Source organism: Oncorhynchus mykiss, chromosome 12 (assembly GCF_057628025.1).
Source record: "Oncorhynchus mykiss isolate SJ-2025 chromosome 12, ASM5762802v1, whole genome shotgun sequence".
Lineage (NCBI taxonomy): Eukaryota > Metazoa > Chordata > Actinopteri > Salmoniformes > Salmonidae > Oncorhynchus > Oncorhynchus mykiss.
This window is the reverse complement of record NC_143033.1, coordinates 2,550,035-2,568,155: the sequence shown is the minus strand read 5'-3', so window position 1 is coordinate 2,568,155 and position 18,121 is coordinate 2,550,035. Positions and strand designations below refer to the sequence as shown.

Genomic DNA, 18,121 nt, shown 5'->3' with positions numbered 1-18,121 from the left:
TAATTGTTTGTAAATACTGCATCCCCCACCTCATATGTATAGCCTGTATATACTATGCCACTGTATCTTAGTCCAATGCCGTTCTGACATATATACACATTACCTTTCACAAGTTTGGGGTCACTTAGAAATGTCCTTGTTTTTGAAAGAAAAGCTAATTGTTGTCCATTAAAATAACTTAAAATTTATCAGAAATACATTGTAGACATTGTTAATGTTGTAAATGACTATTGTAGATGGAAACGGCAGCTTAATGTAAGAAGCCCATAATCAGCAACCATCACTCCTGTGTTCCAATGGCACGTTGTGTTAGCTAATCCAAGTTTATCATTTTAAAAGGCTAATTGAACATTAGAAAACCCTTTTGCAATTATGTTAGCACAGCTGAAAACATTTGTTCTGATTAAAGAAGCAATAAAACTTGTTTAGAGTATCTGGAGCATCAGCATTTGTGATTTTGATTACAGGCTCAAAATGGCCGGAAACAAAGAACTTTCTTCTGAAACTCGTCAGTCTATTCTTGTTCTGAGAAATGAAGGCTATTCCATGTGAGAAATTTCCAAGAAACTGAAGATCTCGGACAACGCAGAGTACTACTCCCTTCACAGAACAGTGCAAACTGGCTCTAACCAGAATAGAAAGAGGAGTGGGATGCCCCGGTGCACAACTGAGCAAGAGGACAAGTACATTAGAGTGTCTAGTTTGAGAAACAGACGCCTCACAGGTCCTCAACTGGCAGCTTCATTAAATAGTACCCACAAAACACCAGTGTCAACGTCAACAGTGAAGAGGCGACCCTGGGATGATGGCCTTCTAGGCAGAGTTGCAAAGAAAAAGCCGTATCAGACTGGCCAATAAAATTAAAAGATTAAGATGGGCAAAAGAACACAGAAACTGGACAGAGGACGATTGAAAAAAGTGTTATGGACAGACAAATCTAAGTTTGAGGTGTTTGGATCACAAAGAAGAACATTCGTGAGATGCAGAAAAAATGTAAATATGCTGGAGGTGTGCTCGATGCCATCTGTCAAGCATGGTGGAGGCAATGTGATGGTCTGGGGGTGCTTTGGTGGAGGTAAAGTGGGAGATTTGTTCAGCGTAAAAGGAATCTTGAAGAAGGAAGGCTATCACTCCATTTTGCAACGCACTTAATTGGAGCCAATTTCCTCCTACAACAGGACAATGACCCAAAGCACAGCTCCAAACTATGCAAGAACTACTTAGGGAAGAAGCAGTCAGCTGGTATTCTGTTTATAATGGAGTGGCCAGCACAGTCACCGGATCTCAACCCTATTGAGCTGTTGTGGAAGCAGCCTGGCCGTATGGTACATAAGGATTGCCCATCAAGCCAATCCAACTTGTGGGAGGTGCTTCAGGAAGCATGGGGTGAAATCTCTTCAGATTACCTCAACAAATTAACAACTAGAATGCCAAAGGTCTGCAAGGCTCTAATTGCTGCAAAATGGACGATTCTTTGACAAAAGTTTGAAGGACGCAATTATTTTGTCAATTAAAAATCATTATTTATAACTTTATCAACGTCTTGACTATATTTCCTATTCATTTTGCAACTAATTTCTTGTATGTTTTCATGGAAAACAATGACATTTCTAAGTGATCCCTAACCTTTGAAAGGTACTGTATATTGACCCCCACAAGTATCTAATTTCTCTCTCTAGTTATGTTCCCAGGGATCGATACGTACAGTGCATTTGAAAAGCATTCAGACCCATTAACTTTTTCCACATTTTGTTACTTTGCAGCCTTATTCTAAAATTGATTAAATTGTTTTACCCCACTTATCAATCTATGCACAATACCCCATAATGACATCACAATACCCCATAATGACATCACAATACCCCATAATGACAAAGGAAAAACTGGTTTGTAGAAATGTTTTCAAATTTATTTTATTTTAAAATAAAAACTGAAATATCATATTTACATAAGTATTCAGACTCTTTACTCAGTACTTTGTTGAAGCACCTTTGGCAGCGATTACAGCCTCGACCATCAGGTTCTTTGTCACCTCCTACTGACCAAGGACCTTGTCCCCAGATTGCTCAGTTTGGCAGTGTGGTCAGCTTTAGGAAGAGTCTTAGTGGTTCCAAACTTTTTCCATTTATGAATCACGGAGTCCACTGTGTTCTTGGGGGATCTTCAATGCTGCAGAAATGTTTTGGTACCCTTCCCCAGATCTGTACCTCGACACAATCCTGTCTCAGAGCTCTATGGACAATTCCCTCGAACTCATGGCTTGATTTTTGATCTGACATGCACTGTCAACTGTGGGACCTTAAATAGACAGGTGTGCCTTTCCAAATCATGTCCAATCTTGGTGCGTCTGGCTTTCGGGTTAAGCGGGCGTGTGTTAAGAAGCATGTTTCGGAGGATGCTTGACTCGACCTTTGCCTCCTGAGCTCGTTGGGAAGTAATGAGACAAGATCGAAACTAAAAAATACACAAAAAAACACGTATTTCTGTTTTTAAACCTGTTTTCGCTTTTTCATGGGTTCATGGGTTATTGTGTGTAGATTGATGAGGAAGACAATTATTGAATCAATTTTAAAATAAGGCTGTAACGTAACAAAATGTGGAAAAAGTCAATGGGTCTGAATACTTTCTAAATGCACCCCGACGGGTGTGTACGTATATCGACCACCACACTTACGAGTATGTCTTCTCTCTCTCTAGTTATGTACCCGGGGGTGCGTACGTATATAGACCCCCACACCTACGAGGACCCCAACCAGGCCGTCCATGAGTTCGCCAAGGAGATCGATGTTTCCTGCATCACCATTGAGAGAGTCATTGGCGCTGGTGAGTGCATGCGTACACACTGTGATTAAATGTTTATGTGTTTTCATGTGTGTCTTCCAGGATGTGTTTTGGTTAACTGTGTTTCTTTTCCAGGTGAGTTCGGGGAGGTGTGCAGCGGACCCCTCCGTCTGCCTGGTAAGAAGGAGTTCCCAGTAGCCATTAAGACCCTGAAGGCAGGTTACACAGAACGACAAAGGCGGGACTTCCTAGGGGAGGCGTCCATCATGGGACAGTTTGATCATCCAAACATCATCCACCTGGAAGGCGTGGTCACCAAGAGTACGTCTTATTTCATGTCATTCTGTCTGTACAAATACAGTTGAAGTCGGAAGTTTACATACACCTTAGCCAAATACATTTAAACTCAGTTTTTCACAATTCCTGACATTTAATTCTAGTAAAAGTTTGCTGTCTTAGGTCAGTTAGGATCACCACTTTATTTTAAGATTGTGAAATGTCAGAATAATAGTAGAGAGAATGATTTATTTCAGCTTTTATTTCTTTCATCTGATTCCCAGTGGGTTAGAAGTTTACATACACCCAATTAGTATTTTGTAGCATTGCCTTTACATTTTTTAACATGGGTCAAACGTTTTGCGTAGCCTTCCACAAGATTCCCATAAATTGGGTGAATTTTGGCCCATTCCGTTCCTTCTGACAGAGCTGGTGTAACTGAGTCAGCTTTGTAGGTCTCCTTTCTCGCACAAACTTTTTCAGTTCTGCCCACAAATGTTCTATAGGATTGAGGTCAGGGCTTAGTGATGGCCACTCCAATACCTTGACTTTGTTGTCCTTAAGACATTTTGCCACAACTTTGGAAATATGCTTGGTGTCATTGTCCATTTGCAAGACCCATTTGCGACCAAGCTTTAACTTCCTGACTGTCTTGAGATGTTGCTTCAAAATATCCACATCACTTTCCTTTCTCATGATGCATCTATTTTGTAAAGTGCACCAGTCCCTCCTGCAGCAAAGCACCCCCACAACATGATGCTTCCACCCCCATGCTTTACGGTTGGGATGGTGTTCTTCGGCTTGCAAGCCTACCCATTTTTCCTCCAAACATAAAGATGGTCATTATGGCCAAAAATGCATATTTTTGTTTTCTCAGACCAGAGGACATTTCTCCAAAAAGTACGATCTTTGTCCACATGTGCAGTTGCAAACAGTAGTCTGGCTTTTTTTATGGCGGTTTTGGAACAGTGGCTTCTTCCTTGCTGAGCGGCCTTTCAGGTTATGTCGATATAGCACTTGTTTTACTGTGGATATAGATACTTGTGTACCTGTTTCCTCCAGCATCTTCACAAGGTCCTTTGCAGTTATTCTGGGAATGATTTGCACTTTTCGCACCAAAGTACGTTCTTCTCTAGGAGACAGAACACGTCTCCTTCCTGAGCGGTATGATGGCTGCGTGGTCCCATGGTGTTTATACTTGCATACTATTGTGTGTACAGATTAACGTGGCACCTTCAGGCTTTTGGAAATTTCTCCCAAGGATGAACCAGACTTGTGGAGGTCTACAGTTTGTTATCTGAGGTCTTGGCTGATTTCTTTTGATTTTCCCATGATGTCAAGCAAAGAGGCACAGAGTTTGAAGGTAGACCTTGAAATACATCCACAGGTACATCTCCAATTGACTCAAAGTATGTCAATTAGCCTATCAGAAGCTTCTAAAGTCATGACATAATTTTCTGGAATTATCCTAGCTGTTTAAAGGCACAGTCAACTTAGTGTATGTAAACTTCTGACCCACTGGAATTGTGATAAAGTGAATTATAAGTGAAATGATATGTCTGTAAACAATTGTGAAAAATTACTTGTGTCATGCACAAAGTAGATGTCCTAAACGACTTGCCAAAACTATAGTTTGCTAACAAGACATTTGTGGAGTGGTTGTAAAACGAGTTTTAATGACTCCAACCTAAGTGTATGTAAACTTCCGAATTCAACTGTACATGTTGTGTATATTGTCTGTATTAATACATGCTGTGTATATTGTCTGTATTAATACATGTTGTGTATATTGTCTGTATTAATACATGTTGTGTATATTATCTATATTAATACATGCTGTGTATATTGTCTGTATTAATACATGCTGTGTATATTGTCTGTATTAATACATGCTGTGTATATTGTCTGTATTAATACATGCTGTGTATATTGTCTGTATTAATACATGCTGTGTATATTGTCTGTATTAATACATGCTGTGTAAATTGTCTGTATTAATACATGCTGTGTATATTGTCTGTATTAATACATTCTGTGTATATTGTCTGTATTAATACATGCTGTGTATATTGTCTGTATTAATACATGCTGTGTATATTGTCTGTATTAATACATGCTGTGTATATTGTCTGTATTAATACATGCTGTGTATATTGTCTATGTGGTTTCATTGCAGCGGTGATGTATCGCTCATCTGTTTGAAATGATATTATTCTCTCTATTCTTTTGTCAGCAAAACCTGTGATGATCATCACGGAGTACATGGAGAATGGATCACTAGACACCTTCCTCAAGGTAAACCATGTGGATCACTAGACACCTTCATCAAGGTAAACCATGTGGATCACTAGACACCTTCCTCAAGGTAAACCATGTGGATCACTAGACACCTTCCTCAAGGTAAACCATGTGGATCACTAGACACCTTCCTCAAGGTAAACCATGTGGATCACTAGACACCTTCCTCAAGGTAAACCATGTGGATCACTAGACACCTTCCTCAACCATGTGGATCACTGGACACCTTCCTCAAGGTAAACCATGTGGATCACTAGACACCTTCCTCAACCATGCGGATCACTAGACACCTTCCTCAACCATGTGGATCACTGGACACCTTCCTCAAGGTAAACCATGTGGATCACTAGACACCTTCCTCAACCATGTGGATCACTAGACACCTTCCTCAACCATGTGGATCACTGGACACCTTCCTCAAGGTAAACCATGTGGATCACTAGACACCTTCCTCAAGGTAAACCATGTGGATCACTAGACACCTTCCTCAAGGTAAACCATGTGGATCACTAGACACCTTCCTCAAGGTAAACCATGTGGATCACTAGACACCTTCCTCAAGGTAAACCATGTGGATCACTAGACACCTTCCTCAACCATGTGGATCACTAGACACCTTCCTCAATCATGTGGATCACTAGACACCTTCCTCAACCATGCGGATCACTAGACACCTTCCTCAACCATGTGGATCACTGGACACCTTCCTCAAGGTAAACCATGTGGATCACTAGACACCTTCCTCAACCATGTGGATCACTGGACACCTTCCTCAACCATGTGGATCACTGGACACCTTCCTCAACCATGTGGATCACTGGACACCTTCCTCAACCATGTGGATCACTAGACACCTTCCTCAAGGTAAACCATGTGGATCACTAGACACCTTCCTCAAGGTAAACCATGTGGATCACTAGACACCTTCCTCAACCATGTGGATCACTAGACACCTTCCTCAACCATGTGGATCACTGGACACCTTCCTCAAGGTAAACCATGTGGATCACTAGACACCTTCCTCAACCATGTGGATCACTGGACACCTTCCTCAACCATGTGGATCACTAGACACCTTCCTCAACCATGCGGATCACTAGACACTTTCCTCAACCATGTGGATCACTGGACACCTTCCTCAAGGTAAACCATGTGGATCACTGGACACCTTCCTCAACCATGTGGATCACTGGACACCTTCCTCAACCATGTGGATCACTGGACACCTTCCTCAACCATGTGGATCACTAAACACCTTCCTCAACCATGTGGATCACTGGACACCTTCCTCAACCATGTGGATCACTGGACACCTTCCTCAACCATGTGGATCACTAGACACCTTCCTCAACCATGTGGATCACTGGACACCTTCCTCAACCATGTGGATCACTAAACACCTTCCTCAACCATGTGGATCACTGGACACCTTCCTCAACCATGTGGATCACTAGACACCTTCCTCAACCATGTGGATCACTGGACACCTTCCTCAACCATGTGGATCACTAGACACCTTCCTCAACCATGTGGATCACTGGACACCTTCCTCAACCATGTGGATCACTAAACACCTTCCTCAACCATGTGGATCACTAGACACCTTCCTCAAGTCAACCAATGATTATTTAGATGTACTGTTGTCACCCGTTGACGTCTGAATGTCATGACCACACTGTCCAACGTCGTTTGAAAGTCATGACCACACTGTCCAACGTCGTTTGAATGTCATGACCACAAAGTCTAAGAATAGGTCTCAAATGCCACCCCATTCCCTTTTACAGTGCACTACTTTAGACCAGGGACACCCCAATCCCTTTACAGTGCACTACTTTAGACTAGGGACACCCCAATCCCTTTACAGTGCACTACTTTAGACCAGGGACACCCCAATCCCTTTACAGTGCACTACTTTAGACCAGGGGCACCCCAATCCCTTTACAGTGCACTACTTTAGACCAGGGACACCCCATCCCCTTTACCTTGCACTACTTTAGACCAGGGACATCCCATCCCCTTTACCTTGCACTACTTTAGACCAGGGACACCCCAATCCCTTTTCAGTGCACTACTTTAGACCAGGGACACCCCATCCCCTTTACCTTGCAATACTTTAGACCAGGGACACCCCGATCCCTTTACAGTGCACTACTTTAGACCAGGGACACCCCAATCCCTTTACAGTGCACTGCTTTAGACCAGGGACACCCCAATCCCTTTACCTTGCACTGCTTTAGACCAGGGACACCCCAATCCCTTTACCTTGCACTACTTTAGACCAGGGACACCCCAATCCCTTTACAGTGCACTACTTTAGACCAGGGTTCATAGGGGAATAGAGTGTGTGCCCCCGATCAAGAATAGTACATTATTAAGGGATGGGGTGTCCCTGGTCAAAGGTTGTGCATTATAATGGGAATGGGGTGTCCCTGGTCAAAGGTAGTGCATTATAATGGGAATGGGGTGTCCCTGGTCAAAGGTAGTGCATTATAATGGGAATGGGGTGTCCCTGGTCAAAGGTCGTGCATTATAATGGGAATGGGGTGTCCCTGGTCAAAGGTAGTGCATTATAAAGGGATGGGGTGTCCCTGGTCAAAGGTAGTGCATTATAATGGGAATGGGGTGTCCCTGGTCAAAGGTAGTGCATTATAATGGGAATGGGGTGTCCCTGGTCAAAGGTAGTGCATTATAATGGGAATGAGGTGTCCCTGGTCAATGGTCGTGCATTATAATGGGAATGGGGTGTCCCTGGTGCGTTATAATGGGAATGGGGTGTCCCTGGTAAAAGGTAGTGCATTATAATGGGAATGGGGTGTCCCTGGTCAAAGGTTGTGCATTCTAATGGGAGTGGGGTGTCCCTGGTCAAAGGTAGTGCATTATAATGGGAATGGGGTGTCCCTGGTGCGTTATAATGGGAATGAGGTGTCCCTGGTCAAAGGTAGTGCATTATAATGGGAATGAGGTGTCCCTGGTCAAAGGTAGTGCATTATAATGGGAATGGGGTGTCCCTGGTCAAAGGTAGTGCATTATAATGGGAATGAGGTGTCCCTGGTCAAAGGTAGTGCATTATAATGAGAATGGGGTGTCCCTGGTCAAAGGTAGTGCATTATAATGGGAATGAGGTGTCCCTGGTCAAAGGCAGTGCATTATAAAGGGATGGGGTGTAACTGGTCAAAGGTAGTGCATTATAATGGGAATGGGGTGTCCCTGGTCAAAGGTAGTGCATTATAAAGGGATGGGGTGTCCCTGGTCAAAGGTAGTGCATTATAATGGGAATGAGGTGTCCCTGGTCAAAGGTAGTGCATTATAATGGGAATGAGGTGTCCCTGGTCAAAGGTAGTGCATTATAAAGGGATGGGGTGTCCCTGGTCAAAGGTAGTGCATTATAATGGGAATGGGGTGTCCCTGGTCAAAGGTAGTGCATTATAATGGGAATGAGGTGTCCCTGGTCAAAGGTAGTGCATTATAAAGGGATGGGGTGTCCCTGGTCAAAGGTAGTGCATTATAAAGGGATGGGGTGTCCCTGGTCAAAGGTAGTGCATTATAAAGGGAATGGGGTGTCCCTGGTCAAAGGTAGTGCATTATAATGGGAATGAGGTGTCCCTGGTCAAAGGTAGTGCATTATAATGGGAATGAGGTGTCCCTGGTCAAAGGTAGTGCATTATAATGGGAATGGGGTGTCATTAGGGACGTACTCTGAGCTTTTCCTCCCTCTTCTTCCTGTAGAAGAACGATGGCCAGTTCACAGTCATCCAGCTGGTTGGGATGTTGCGTGGTATGGCGTCAGGCATGCGCTACCTGTGTGACATTGGATACGTGCACCGGGACCTGGCGGCGCGAAACATCCTGGTCAACAGCAACCTGGTGTGTAAAGTGTCTGACTTTGGCCTGTCCAGAGTCCTGGAGGATGATGCTGAGGCTGCATATACGACCAGGGTAAGTGTCTGTCTGTCTGCCCGCGTGTCTGCCTGTGTCTGCATGTCTGTCTCCCTGTCATACAGGGGGGGAGGAGGGGGGTGCTTGACAGGGAGGGAGTGCAAGTGAAGGATGGTGACAGGGTGGGAGGAGGGAGTGTGCACGTGAAGCATGGCATGCTCACAGTGCTCTGTGAGGTCTGAGGCTCATATGTGAGAGCTCTGAGTGTGCGTGTGTGTAGCTGTCTCTACTTGGTTGTCTGAGGCAGTGTGTGTGTGTGTCAGTGTTAGCTAGTTGTCTCTACTTGGCTGTCTGAGTCAGTGTTAGCTAGCTGTCTCTACTTGGCTGTCTGAGGCAGTGTGTGTATTTAGCAGTGTTAGCTAGCTGTCTCTACTTGGCTGTCTGAGGCAGTGTGTGTATGTAGCAGTGTTAGCTAGCTGTCTCTACTTGGCTGTCTGAGGCAGTGTGTGTGTAGCAGTGTTAGCTAGCTGTCTCTACTTGGCTATCTGAGGCAGTGTGTGTGTAGCAGTGTTAGCTAGCTTTCTCCATTTTGCTTTCTAAACCTGATAACTGCGCTGTGCTGCCCAGATTGTGCAGGTTCTGTCACTGACTGTGACACTGCATCCAGGACAGCCAATTAGCATGCGGCACAATCTCCAGGACAACCAATAAACACGTAGCACAGTCTCCAGGACATATCTACATTCTTGCTCTCTCTGAGAACCACACATAGCCTGTACACATCATTCTCCATCCTAAAATAACCATCTGAATGTTGTTGATATGTTTCTCTCTCTCAGGGCGGTAAAATCCCTATCCGCTGGACAGCTCCAGAAGCGATAGCGTTCAGGAAGTTCACCTCCGCCTCTGACGTGTGGAGCTACGGCATCGCCATGTGGGAAGTGATGTCATACGGAGAGAGACCCTACTGGGAGATGAGTAACCAGGATGTAAGTCTTCTTCTCAATTGCCACCAATGGTAGGATTTATTGAGCTTGTGGTTGGTTGGATTTATTGAGCTCGTGGATGGTTGGATTTATTGAGCTAGTGGATGGTAGGATTTATTGAGCTAGTGTATGGTAGGATTTATTGAGCTAGTGTATGGTAGGATTTATTGAGCTAGTGGATGGTCACAGACTACAAGCTACTCTACTTATCAGATATTTATTCCATATTACCAATGTATTCCTTTACAGTCACTAGACTGTAAGACCCAGGAACCAGAGAATATAGGCTGTCTTTATCCGTCAATTATATCACAGGGCCACTGACTGTTAGTGTTATCCAGAAAATAGAGGTGACATGTGTAGTGTCTTAGTAGCCAGGAGGGGAATGGCTAAGAGAGAAGTGTCTTAGTAGCCAGGAGGGGAATGGCTAAGAGAGGAGTGTCTTAGTAGCCAGGAGGAGAATGGCTAAGAGAGGAGTGTCTTAGTAGCCAGTAGGGGTTGGCTGAGGAGTGTCTTAGTAGCCAGGAGGGGTTGGCTAAGAGAGGAGTGTCTTAGTAGCCAGGAGGGGAATGGCTAAGAGAGGAGATGGAGACCTATTAATAGAAGAACAGGAGAAACATGAGAAGTTGTATTGAATGTGTCTGACAGGGGAGAGAGAGAGAAATAAAGAGGATGGAGAGAGAGAGACAGAGTGATGGAGAGAGAGAGACAGAGTGATGGGGATGGAGAGAGAGACAGAGTGATGGGGATGGAGAGAGAGACAGAGTGCTGGGGATGGAGAGAGAGACATAGTGATAGGGATGGAGAGAGAGACAGAGTACTGGGGATGGAGAGAAAGAGAGAGAGACAGAGTGCTGGGGATGGAGAGAGACAGAGTGATGGGGATGAGAGAGAGACAGAGTGATGGGGATGGAGAGAGAGAGAGAGAGAGAGTGATGGGGATGGAGAGAGAGAGAGAGAGAGAGTGATGGGGATGGAGAGAGAGAGAGACAGAGTGATGGGGATGGAGAGAGAGAGAGAGAGAGTGCTGGGGATGGAGAGAGAGAGAGACAGAGTGATGGGGATGGAGAGAGAGAGAGACAGAGTGATGGGGATGGAGAGAGAGAGAGACAGAGTGATGGGGATGGAGAGAGAGAGAGACAGAGTGATGGGGATGGAGAGAGACAGAGTGATGGGGATGGAGAGAGAGAGAGATAGAGTGCTGGGGATGGAGAGAGAGAGAGAGAGAGACAGGGTGATTGGGATGGAGAGAGAGAGACAGAGTGATGGAGATGGAGAGAGAGAGAGACAGAGTGCTGGGGATGGAGTGAGAGAGACAGAGTGATGGGATGGAGAGAGAGAGACAGAGTGATGGAGATGGAGAGAGAGAGAGACAGAGTGATGGAGATGGAGAGAGAGAGAGACAGAGTGCTGGGGATGGAGAGAGAGAGAGACAGAGTGCTGGGGATTGAGAGAGAGACAGAGTAATGGGGATGGCGAGAGAGAGACAGAGTGATGGGATGGAGAGAGAGAGACAGAGTGATGGAGATGGAGAGAGAGAGAGACAGAGTGATGGAGATGGAGAGAGAGAGAGAGACAGAGTGCTGGGGATGGAGAGAGAGAGAGACAGAGTGCTGGGGATGGAGAGAGAGAGACAGAGTGCTGGGGATGGAGAGAGAGAACGGGTGATGGGGATGGAGAGAGAGAGACAGAGTGATGGGGATGGAGAGAGAGAGAGACAGAGTGATGGGGATGGAGAGAGAGACAGAGTGATGGGGATGGAGAGAGAGAGACAGAGTGATTGGGATGGAGAGAGAGAGAGTGATGGGGAGAGAGAGAGAGAGAGACAGAGTGATGGGGATAGAGAGAGAGAACGAGTGATGGGGATAGAGAGAGAGAGAGTGATGGGGGAGAGAGAGTGATGGGGATGGAGAGAGAGAGACAGAGTGATGGGGATGGAGAGAGAGAGACAGAGTGATGGGGATGGAGAGAGAGAGAGAGACAGAGTGATGGGGATGGAGAGAGTGAGAGACAGAGTGATGGGGATGGAGAGAGTGAGAGACAGAGTGATGGGGAGAGAGAGAGAGAGAGACAGAGTGATGGGGATGGAGAGAGAGAACGGGTGATGGGGATGGAGAGAGAGAGACAGAGTGATGGGGATGGAGAGAGAGAGAGACAGAGTGATGGGGATGGAGAGAGAGAGACAGAGTGATGGGGATGGAGAGAGAGAGACAGAGTGATGGGGATGGAGAGAGAGAGAGAGAGAGTGATGGGGAGAGAGAGAGAGAGAGACAGAGTGATGGGGATGGAGAGAGAGAACGAGTGATGGGGATGGAGAGAGAGAGTGATGGGGATGGAGAGAGAGAGACAGAGTGATGGGGATGGAGAGAGAGAGACAGAGTGATGGGGATGGAGAGAGAGAGAGACAGAGTGATGGGGATGGAGAGAGAGAGAGACAGAGTGATGGGGATGGAGAGAGTGAGAGACAGAGTGATGGGGATGGAGAGAGTGAGATACAGAGTGCTGGGGATGGAGAGAGAGAACGAGTGATGGGGATGGAGAGAGAGAGAGTGATGGGGAGAGAGAGAGAGAGTGATGGGGATGGAGAGAGAGAGAGAGAGTGATGGTGATGGAGAGAGAGAGACAGAGTGATGGGGATGGAGAGAGAGAGAGAGACAGAGTGATGGGGATGGAGAGAGTGAGAGACAGAGTGATGGGGATGGAGAGAGTGAGAGACAGAGTGATGGGGAGAGAGAGAGAGAGAGACAGAGTGATGGGGATGGAGAGAGAGAACGGGTGATGGGGATGGAGAGAGAGAGAGACAGAGTGCTGGGGATAGAGAGAGAGAGAGAGACAGAGTGATGGGGAGAGTGAGAGACAGAGTGATGGGGATGGAGAGAGTGAGAGACAGAGTGCTGGGGATGGAGAGAGAGAGCGACAGAGTAATGGGGAGAGAGAGAGAGACAGAGTGATGGGGATGGAGAGAAAGAGACAGAGTGCTGGGGATAGAGAGAGAGACAGAGTGATGGAGAGAGAGAGAGAGAGACAGAGTGCTGGGGATGGAGAGAGAGACAGAGTGCTGGGGATGGAGAGAGAGACAGAGTGATGGAGATGGAGAGAGAGAGAGAAATAAAGAGGTGGGAGTGAGAGAAGGAGAGAGTGAAAGAGAATGAGAGATAGGATAGAGAAAGAGCTAGAAGGGATTTAGATATGCCAGAGGAAGAAAGAGAAAGAAAGAGGGGGATGAGAGCAGAGGGAGAGAGAGAAAAGGGGGCCTGTAGAGAAACACCCAGAGGTCAAAGATCATTTGGAACACTGGAGCCACATCACATGACTGTCTCTGAGAAACAGAATTCTGACTCAGGGTGGCATATACACATCCACAATTTAGTATTTATTGAAGAATAAAATACCTTCAAATAACCCACAAATCTAACACGGATATTTAACAGCTTTTAGTGCCAATGTACAGGGTGTAGTATTGACAAGTAGGGCTCTACAGTATGGAGCCCAGGAGAGGAGAGGAGAGGAGAGGAGAGGAGAGGAGAGGAGAGGAGAGGGGAGGAGGGGAGAGGAGAGGAGAGGAGAGGAGAGGAGAGGAGAGGAGAGGAGAGGAGAGGAGAGGGGAGGGGAGGGGAGGGGAGAGGAGAGGATCGGAGAGGAGAGGAGAGGAGAGGAGAGGAGAGGAGAGGGGAGGGGAGGGGAGGGGAGGGGAGAGGATCGGAGAGGAGAGGAGAAGAGAGGAGAGGAGAGGAGCCAGAGGTGCCAGAGAGGAGGAGAGGTGCCAGAGAGGAAAGGAAAGAAGAGGTGCCAGAGAGGGTCCCTCAAGGAGGTGCAGCTCTCAGTCATGTTTATCTCACAGAGGATGCCTCCTCTCCTTTTCATCCCGCTCTCCTCCTCCTCTTCACTGACAGCTCTATCCATCCCAGCCTCAGATCACTCTTTCTGCTCCATCATTAATCTGTCTGAGCTGCTGCCTGGGTCTCTCTGAGGGAACACAAGTTATTTGATGTTTTATTTAATACCTTCATGAGGATTTCCCTCTGATCTCTGCTAGACTCTCTCCCTCTTATCTATCTCTCTGGTCTCTCTCCCTCTCCCTCTTTTAGCTAAACTCATTCTCCCTCTCTCCCTCTCTCTCTTTTAGTTAGACTCATTCTCCCTCTCTCTCCCTCTCTCTCTTTTAGTTAGACTCATTCTCCCTCTCTCCCTCTCTCTTTTAGATAGACGCCTTCTCCCTCTCTCTCCCTCTCTCTCTTTTAGTTAGACTCATTCTCCCTCTCTCCTTCTCTCTCTTCTAGCTAGACGCCCTCTCTCTCTCTTTTAGTTAGACTCATTCTCACTCTCTCCCTCTCTCTCTTTTAGCTAGTAGCTAGACGCCTTCTTGCGCTCTCTCTTTTAGCTAGACTCATTCTCCCTCTCTCTCCCTCTCTCTCTTTTAGCTAGATGCCTTCTCCCCCTCTGTCTTTCTTTTAGCTAGATGCCTCCCTCTCTCTCCCTCTCTCTCTTTTAGCTAGACTCATTCTCCCTCTCTCCTTCTCTCTCTTTTAGCTAGACGCCTCCCTCTCTCTCCCTCTCTCTCTTTTAGCTAGACTCATTCTCCCTCTCTCTCCCTCTCTCTCTTTTAGCTAGACTCATTCTCCCTCTCTCTCCCTCTCTCTCTTTTAGCTAGACTCATTCTCCCTCTCTCTCCCTCTCTCTCTTTTAGCTAGACGCCTCCCTCTCTCTCCCTCTCTCTCTTTTAGCTAGATGCCTTCTCCCTCTCTCTCCCTCTCTCTCTTTATTTTAGCTAGACACCTTCTCCCTCTCTCTCCCTCTCTCTCTTTTAGCTAGATGCATTCTCCCTCTCTCAATTCAATTCAATTCAATTCAAGGGCTTTATTGGCATGGGAAACATGTGTTAACATTGCCAAAGCAAGTGAGGTAGACAACATACAAAGTGAATATATAAAGTGAAAAACAACAAAAATTAACAGTAAACATTACACATACAGAGGTTTCAAAACAGTAAAGACATTACAAATGTCATATTATATATATATATATATATATATATATACAGTGTTTTAACAATGTACAAATGGTTAAAGGACACAAGATAAAATAAATAAGCATAAATATGGGTTGTATTTACAATGGTGTGTGTTCTTCACTGGTTGCCCTTTTCTCCTGGCAACAGGTCACAAATCTTGCTGCTGTGATGGCACACTGTGGAATTTCACCCAGTAGATATGGGAGTTTTTCAAAATTGGATTTGTTTTCAATTTTTTTGGGGATCTGTGTAATCTGAGGGAAATATGTCTCTCTAATATGGTCATACATTGGGCAGGAGGTTAGGAAGTGCAGCTCAGTTGCAGCTCAGTTTCCACCTCATTTTGTGGGCAGTGAGCACATAGCCTGTATTCTCTTGAGAGCCATGTCTGCCTACGGCGGCCTTTCTCAATAGCAAGGCTATGCTCACTGAGTCTGTACATAGTCAAAGCTTTCCTTAATTTTGGGTCAGTCACAGTGGTCAGGTATTCTGCCGCTGTGTACTCTCTGTTTAGGGCCAAATAGCATTCTAGTTTGCTCTGTTTTTTTGTTAATTCTTTCCAATGTGTCAAGTAATTATCTTTTTGTTTTCTCATGATTTGGTTGGGTCTAATTGTGCTGTTGTCCTGTGGGGTGTGTTTGTGTTTGTGAACAGAGCCCGAGGACCAGCTTGCTTAGGGGACTCTTCTCCAGGTTCATCTCTCTGTAGGTGATGGCTTTGTTATGGAAGGTTTGTGAATCGCTTCCTTTTAGGTGGTTGTAGAATTTAACGGCTATTTTCTGGATTTTGATAATTAGTGGGTATCGGCCTAATTCTGCTCTGCATGCATTATTTGGTGTTCTACGTTGTACACGGAGGATATTTTTGCAGAATTCTGCGTGCAGAGTCTCAATTTGGTGTTTGTCACATTTTGTGAAGTCTTGGTTGGTGAGCGGACCCCAGACCTCACAACCATAAAGGGCAATGGGCTCTATGACTGATTCAAGTATTTTTAGCCAAATCCTAATTGGTATGTTGAAATTTATGTTTATTTTGATGGCATAGAATGCCCTTCTTGCCTTGTCTCTCAGATCGTTCACAGCTTTGTGGAAGTTACCTGTGGCGCTGATGTTTAGGCCAAAGTATGTATAGTTTTTTGTGTGCTCTAGGGCAACAGTGTCTAGATGGAATTTGTATTTGTGGTCCTGGTGACTGGACCTTTTTTGGAACACCATTATTTTGGTCTTACTGAGATTTACTGTCAGGGCCCAGGTCTGACAGAATCTGTGCATACGATCTAGGTGCTGCTGTAGGCCCTCCTTGGTTGGTGACAGAAGCACCAGATCATTGGCAAACAGCAGACATTTGACTTCGGATTCTAGCAGGGGGAGGCCGGGTGCTGCAGACTTTTCTAGTGCCCGCGCCAATTCGTTGATATATATGTTGAAGAGGGTGGGGCTTAAGCTGCATCCCTGTCTAACCCCACGACCCTGTGTGAAGAAATGTGTGTGTTTTTTGCCAATTTTAACCTCACACTTGTTGTTTGTGTACATGGATTTTATAATGTCGTATGTTTTACCCCCAACACCACTTTCCATCAGTTTGTATAGCAGACCCTCATGCCAGATTGAGTCGAAGGCTTTTTTGAAATCAACAAAGCATGAGAAGACTTTGCCTTTGTTTTGGTTTGTTTGTTTGTCAATTAGGGTGTGCAGGGTGAATACATGGTCTGTTGTACGGTAATTTGGTAAAAAGCCAATTTGACATTTGCTCAGTACATTGTTTTCATTGAGGAAATGTACGAGTCTGCTGTAAATAATAATGCAGAGGATTTTCCCAAGGTTACTGTTGACACATATTCCACGGTAGTTATTGGGGTCAAATTTGTCTCCACTTTTGTGGATTGGGGTGATCAGTCCTTGGTTCCAAATATTGGGGAAGATGCCAGAGCTAAGTATGATGTTAAAGAGTTTTAGTATAGCCAATTGGAATTTGTTGTCTGTATATTTGATCATTTCATTGAGGATACCATCAACACCACAGGCCTTTTTGGGTTGGAGGGTTTTTATTTTGTCCTGAAACTCATTCAATGTAATTGGAGAATCCAGTGGGTTCTGGTAGTCTTTAATAGATTATTCTAAGATCTGTATTTGATCATGTATATGTTTTTTCTCTTTATTCTTTGTTATAGAGCCAAAAAGATTGGAGAAGTGGTTTACCCATACATCTCCATTTTGGATAGATAATTCTTCTTGTTGTTGTTTGTTTAGTGTTTTCCAATTTTCCCAGAAGTGGTTAGAGTCTATGGATTCTTCAATTGCATTGAGCTGATTTCTGACGTGCTGTTCCTTCTTTTTCCGTAGTGTATTTCTGTATTGTTTTAGTGATTCACCGTAGTGAAGGCGTAGACTCAGGTTTTCCGGGTCTCTATGTTTTTGGTTGGACAGGTTTCTCAATTTCTTTCTTAGATTTTTGCATTCTTCATCAAACCATTTGTCATTATTGTTAATTTTCTTCGGTTTTCTATTTGAGATTTTTAGATTTGATAGGGAAGCTGAGAGGTCAAATATACTGTTAAGATTTTCTACTGCCAAGTTTACACCTTCACTATTACAGCGGAACGTTTTACGCAGGAAATTGTCTAAAAGGGATTGAATTTGTTGTTGCCTAATTGTTTTTTGGTAGGTTTCCAAACTGCATTCCTTCCATCTATAGCATTTCTTAATGTTACTCAGTTCCTTTGGCTTTGATGCCTCATGATTGATTATTGCTCTGTTTAAGTAGACTGTGATTTTGCTGTGGTCTGATAGGGGTGTCAGTGGGCTGACTGTGAACGCTCTGAGAGACACTGGGTTGAGGTCAGTGATAAAGTAGTCTACAGTACTACTGCCAAGAGATGAGCTATAGGTGTACC

At 45.0% G+C, this 18,121-nt stretch overlaps 1 protein-coding gene and 1 long non-coding RNA gene across 3 annotated transcripts in view; one reads left to right on the top strand and one right to left on the bottom strand.

Annotated features, from left to right (window-relative positions):
* LOC149979060 (uncharacterized) overlaps positions 1-18,121 on the bottom strand; it is a 519,908-nt gene that overhangs the window by 331,120 nt on the left and 170,667 nt on the right. The window lies entirely within an intron of this gene.
* Positions 1-18,121, top strand: part of unm_sa34860 (un-named sa34860) — a 180,599-nt gene that overhangs the window by 139,834 nt on the left and 22,644 nt on the right. For both annotated transcript variants that reach the window (XM_036936733.2, XM_090191544.1), the window contains exons 10-14: positions 2,698-2,823; positions 2,917-3,102; positions 5,291-5,352; positions 9,082-9,291; positions 10,071-10,220. In XM_036936733.2, coding sequence (XP_036792628.2) covers positions 2,698-2,823; positions 2,917-3,102; positions 5,291-5,352; positions 9,082-9,291; positions 10,071-10,220 — 734 coding nt within the window. The remainder of the gene's footprint in view (positions 1-2,697; positions 2,824-2,916; positions 3,103-5,290; positions 5,353-9,081; positions 9,292-10,070; positions 10,221-18,121) is intronic.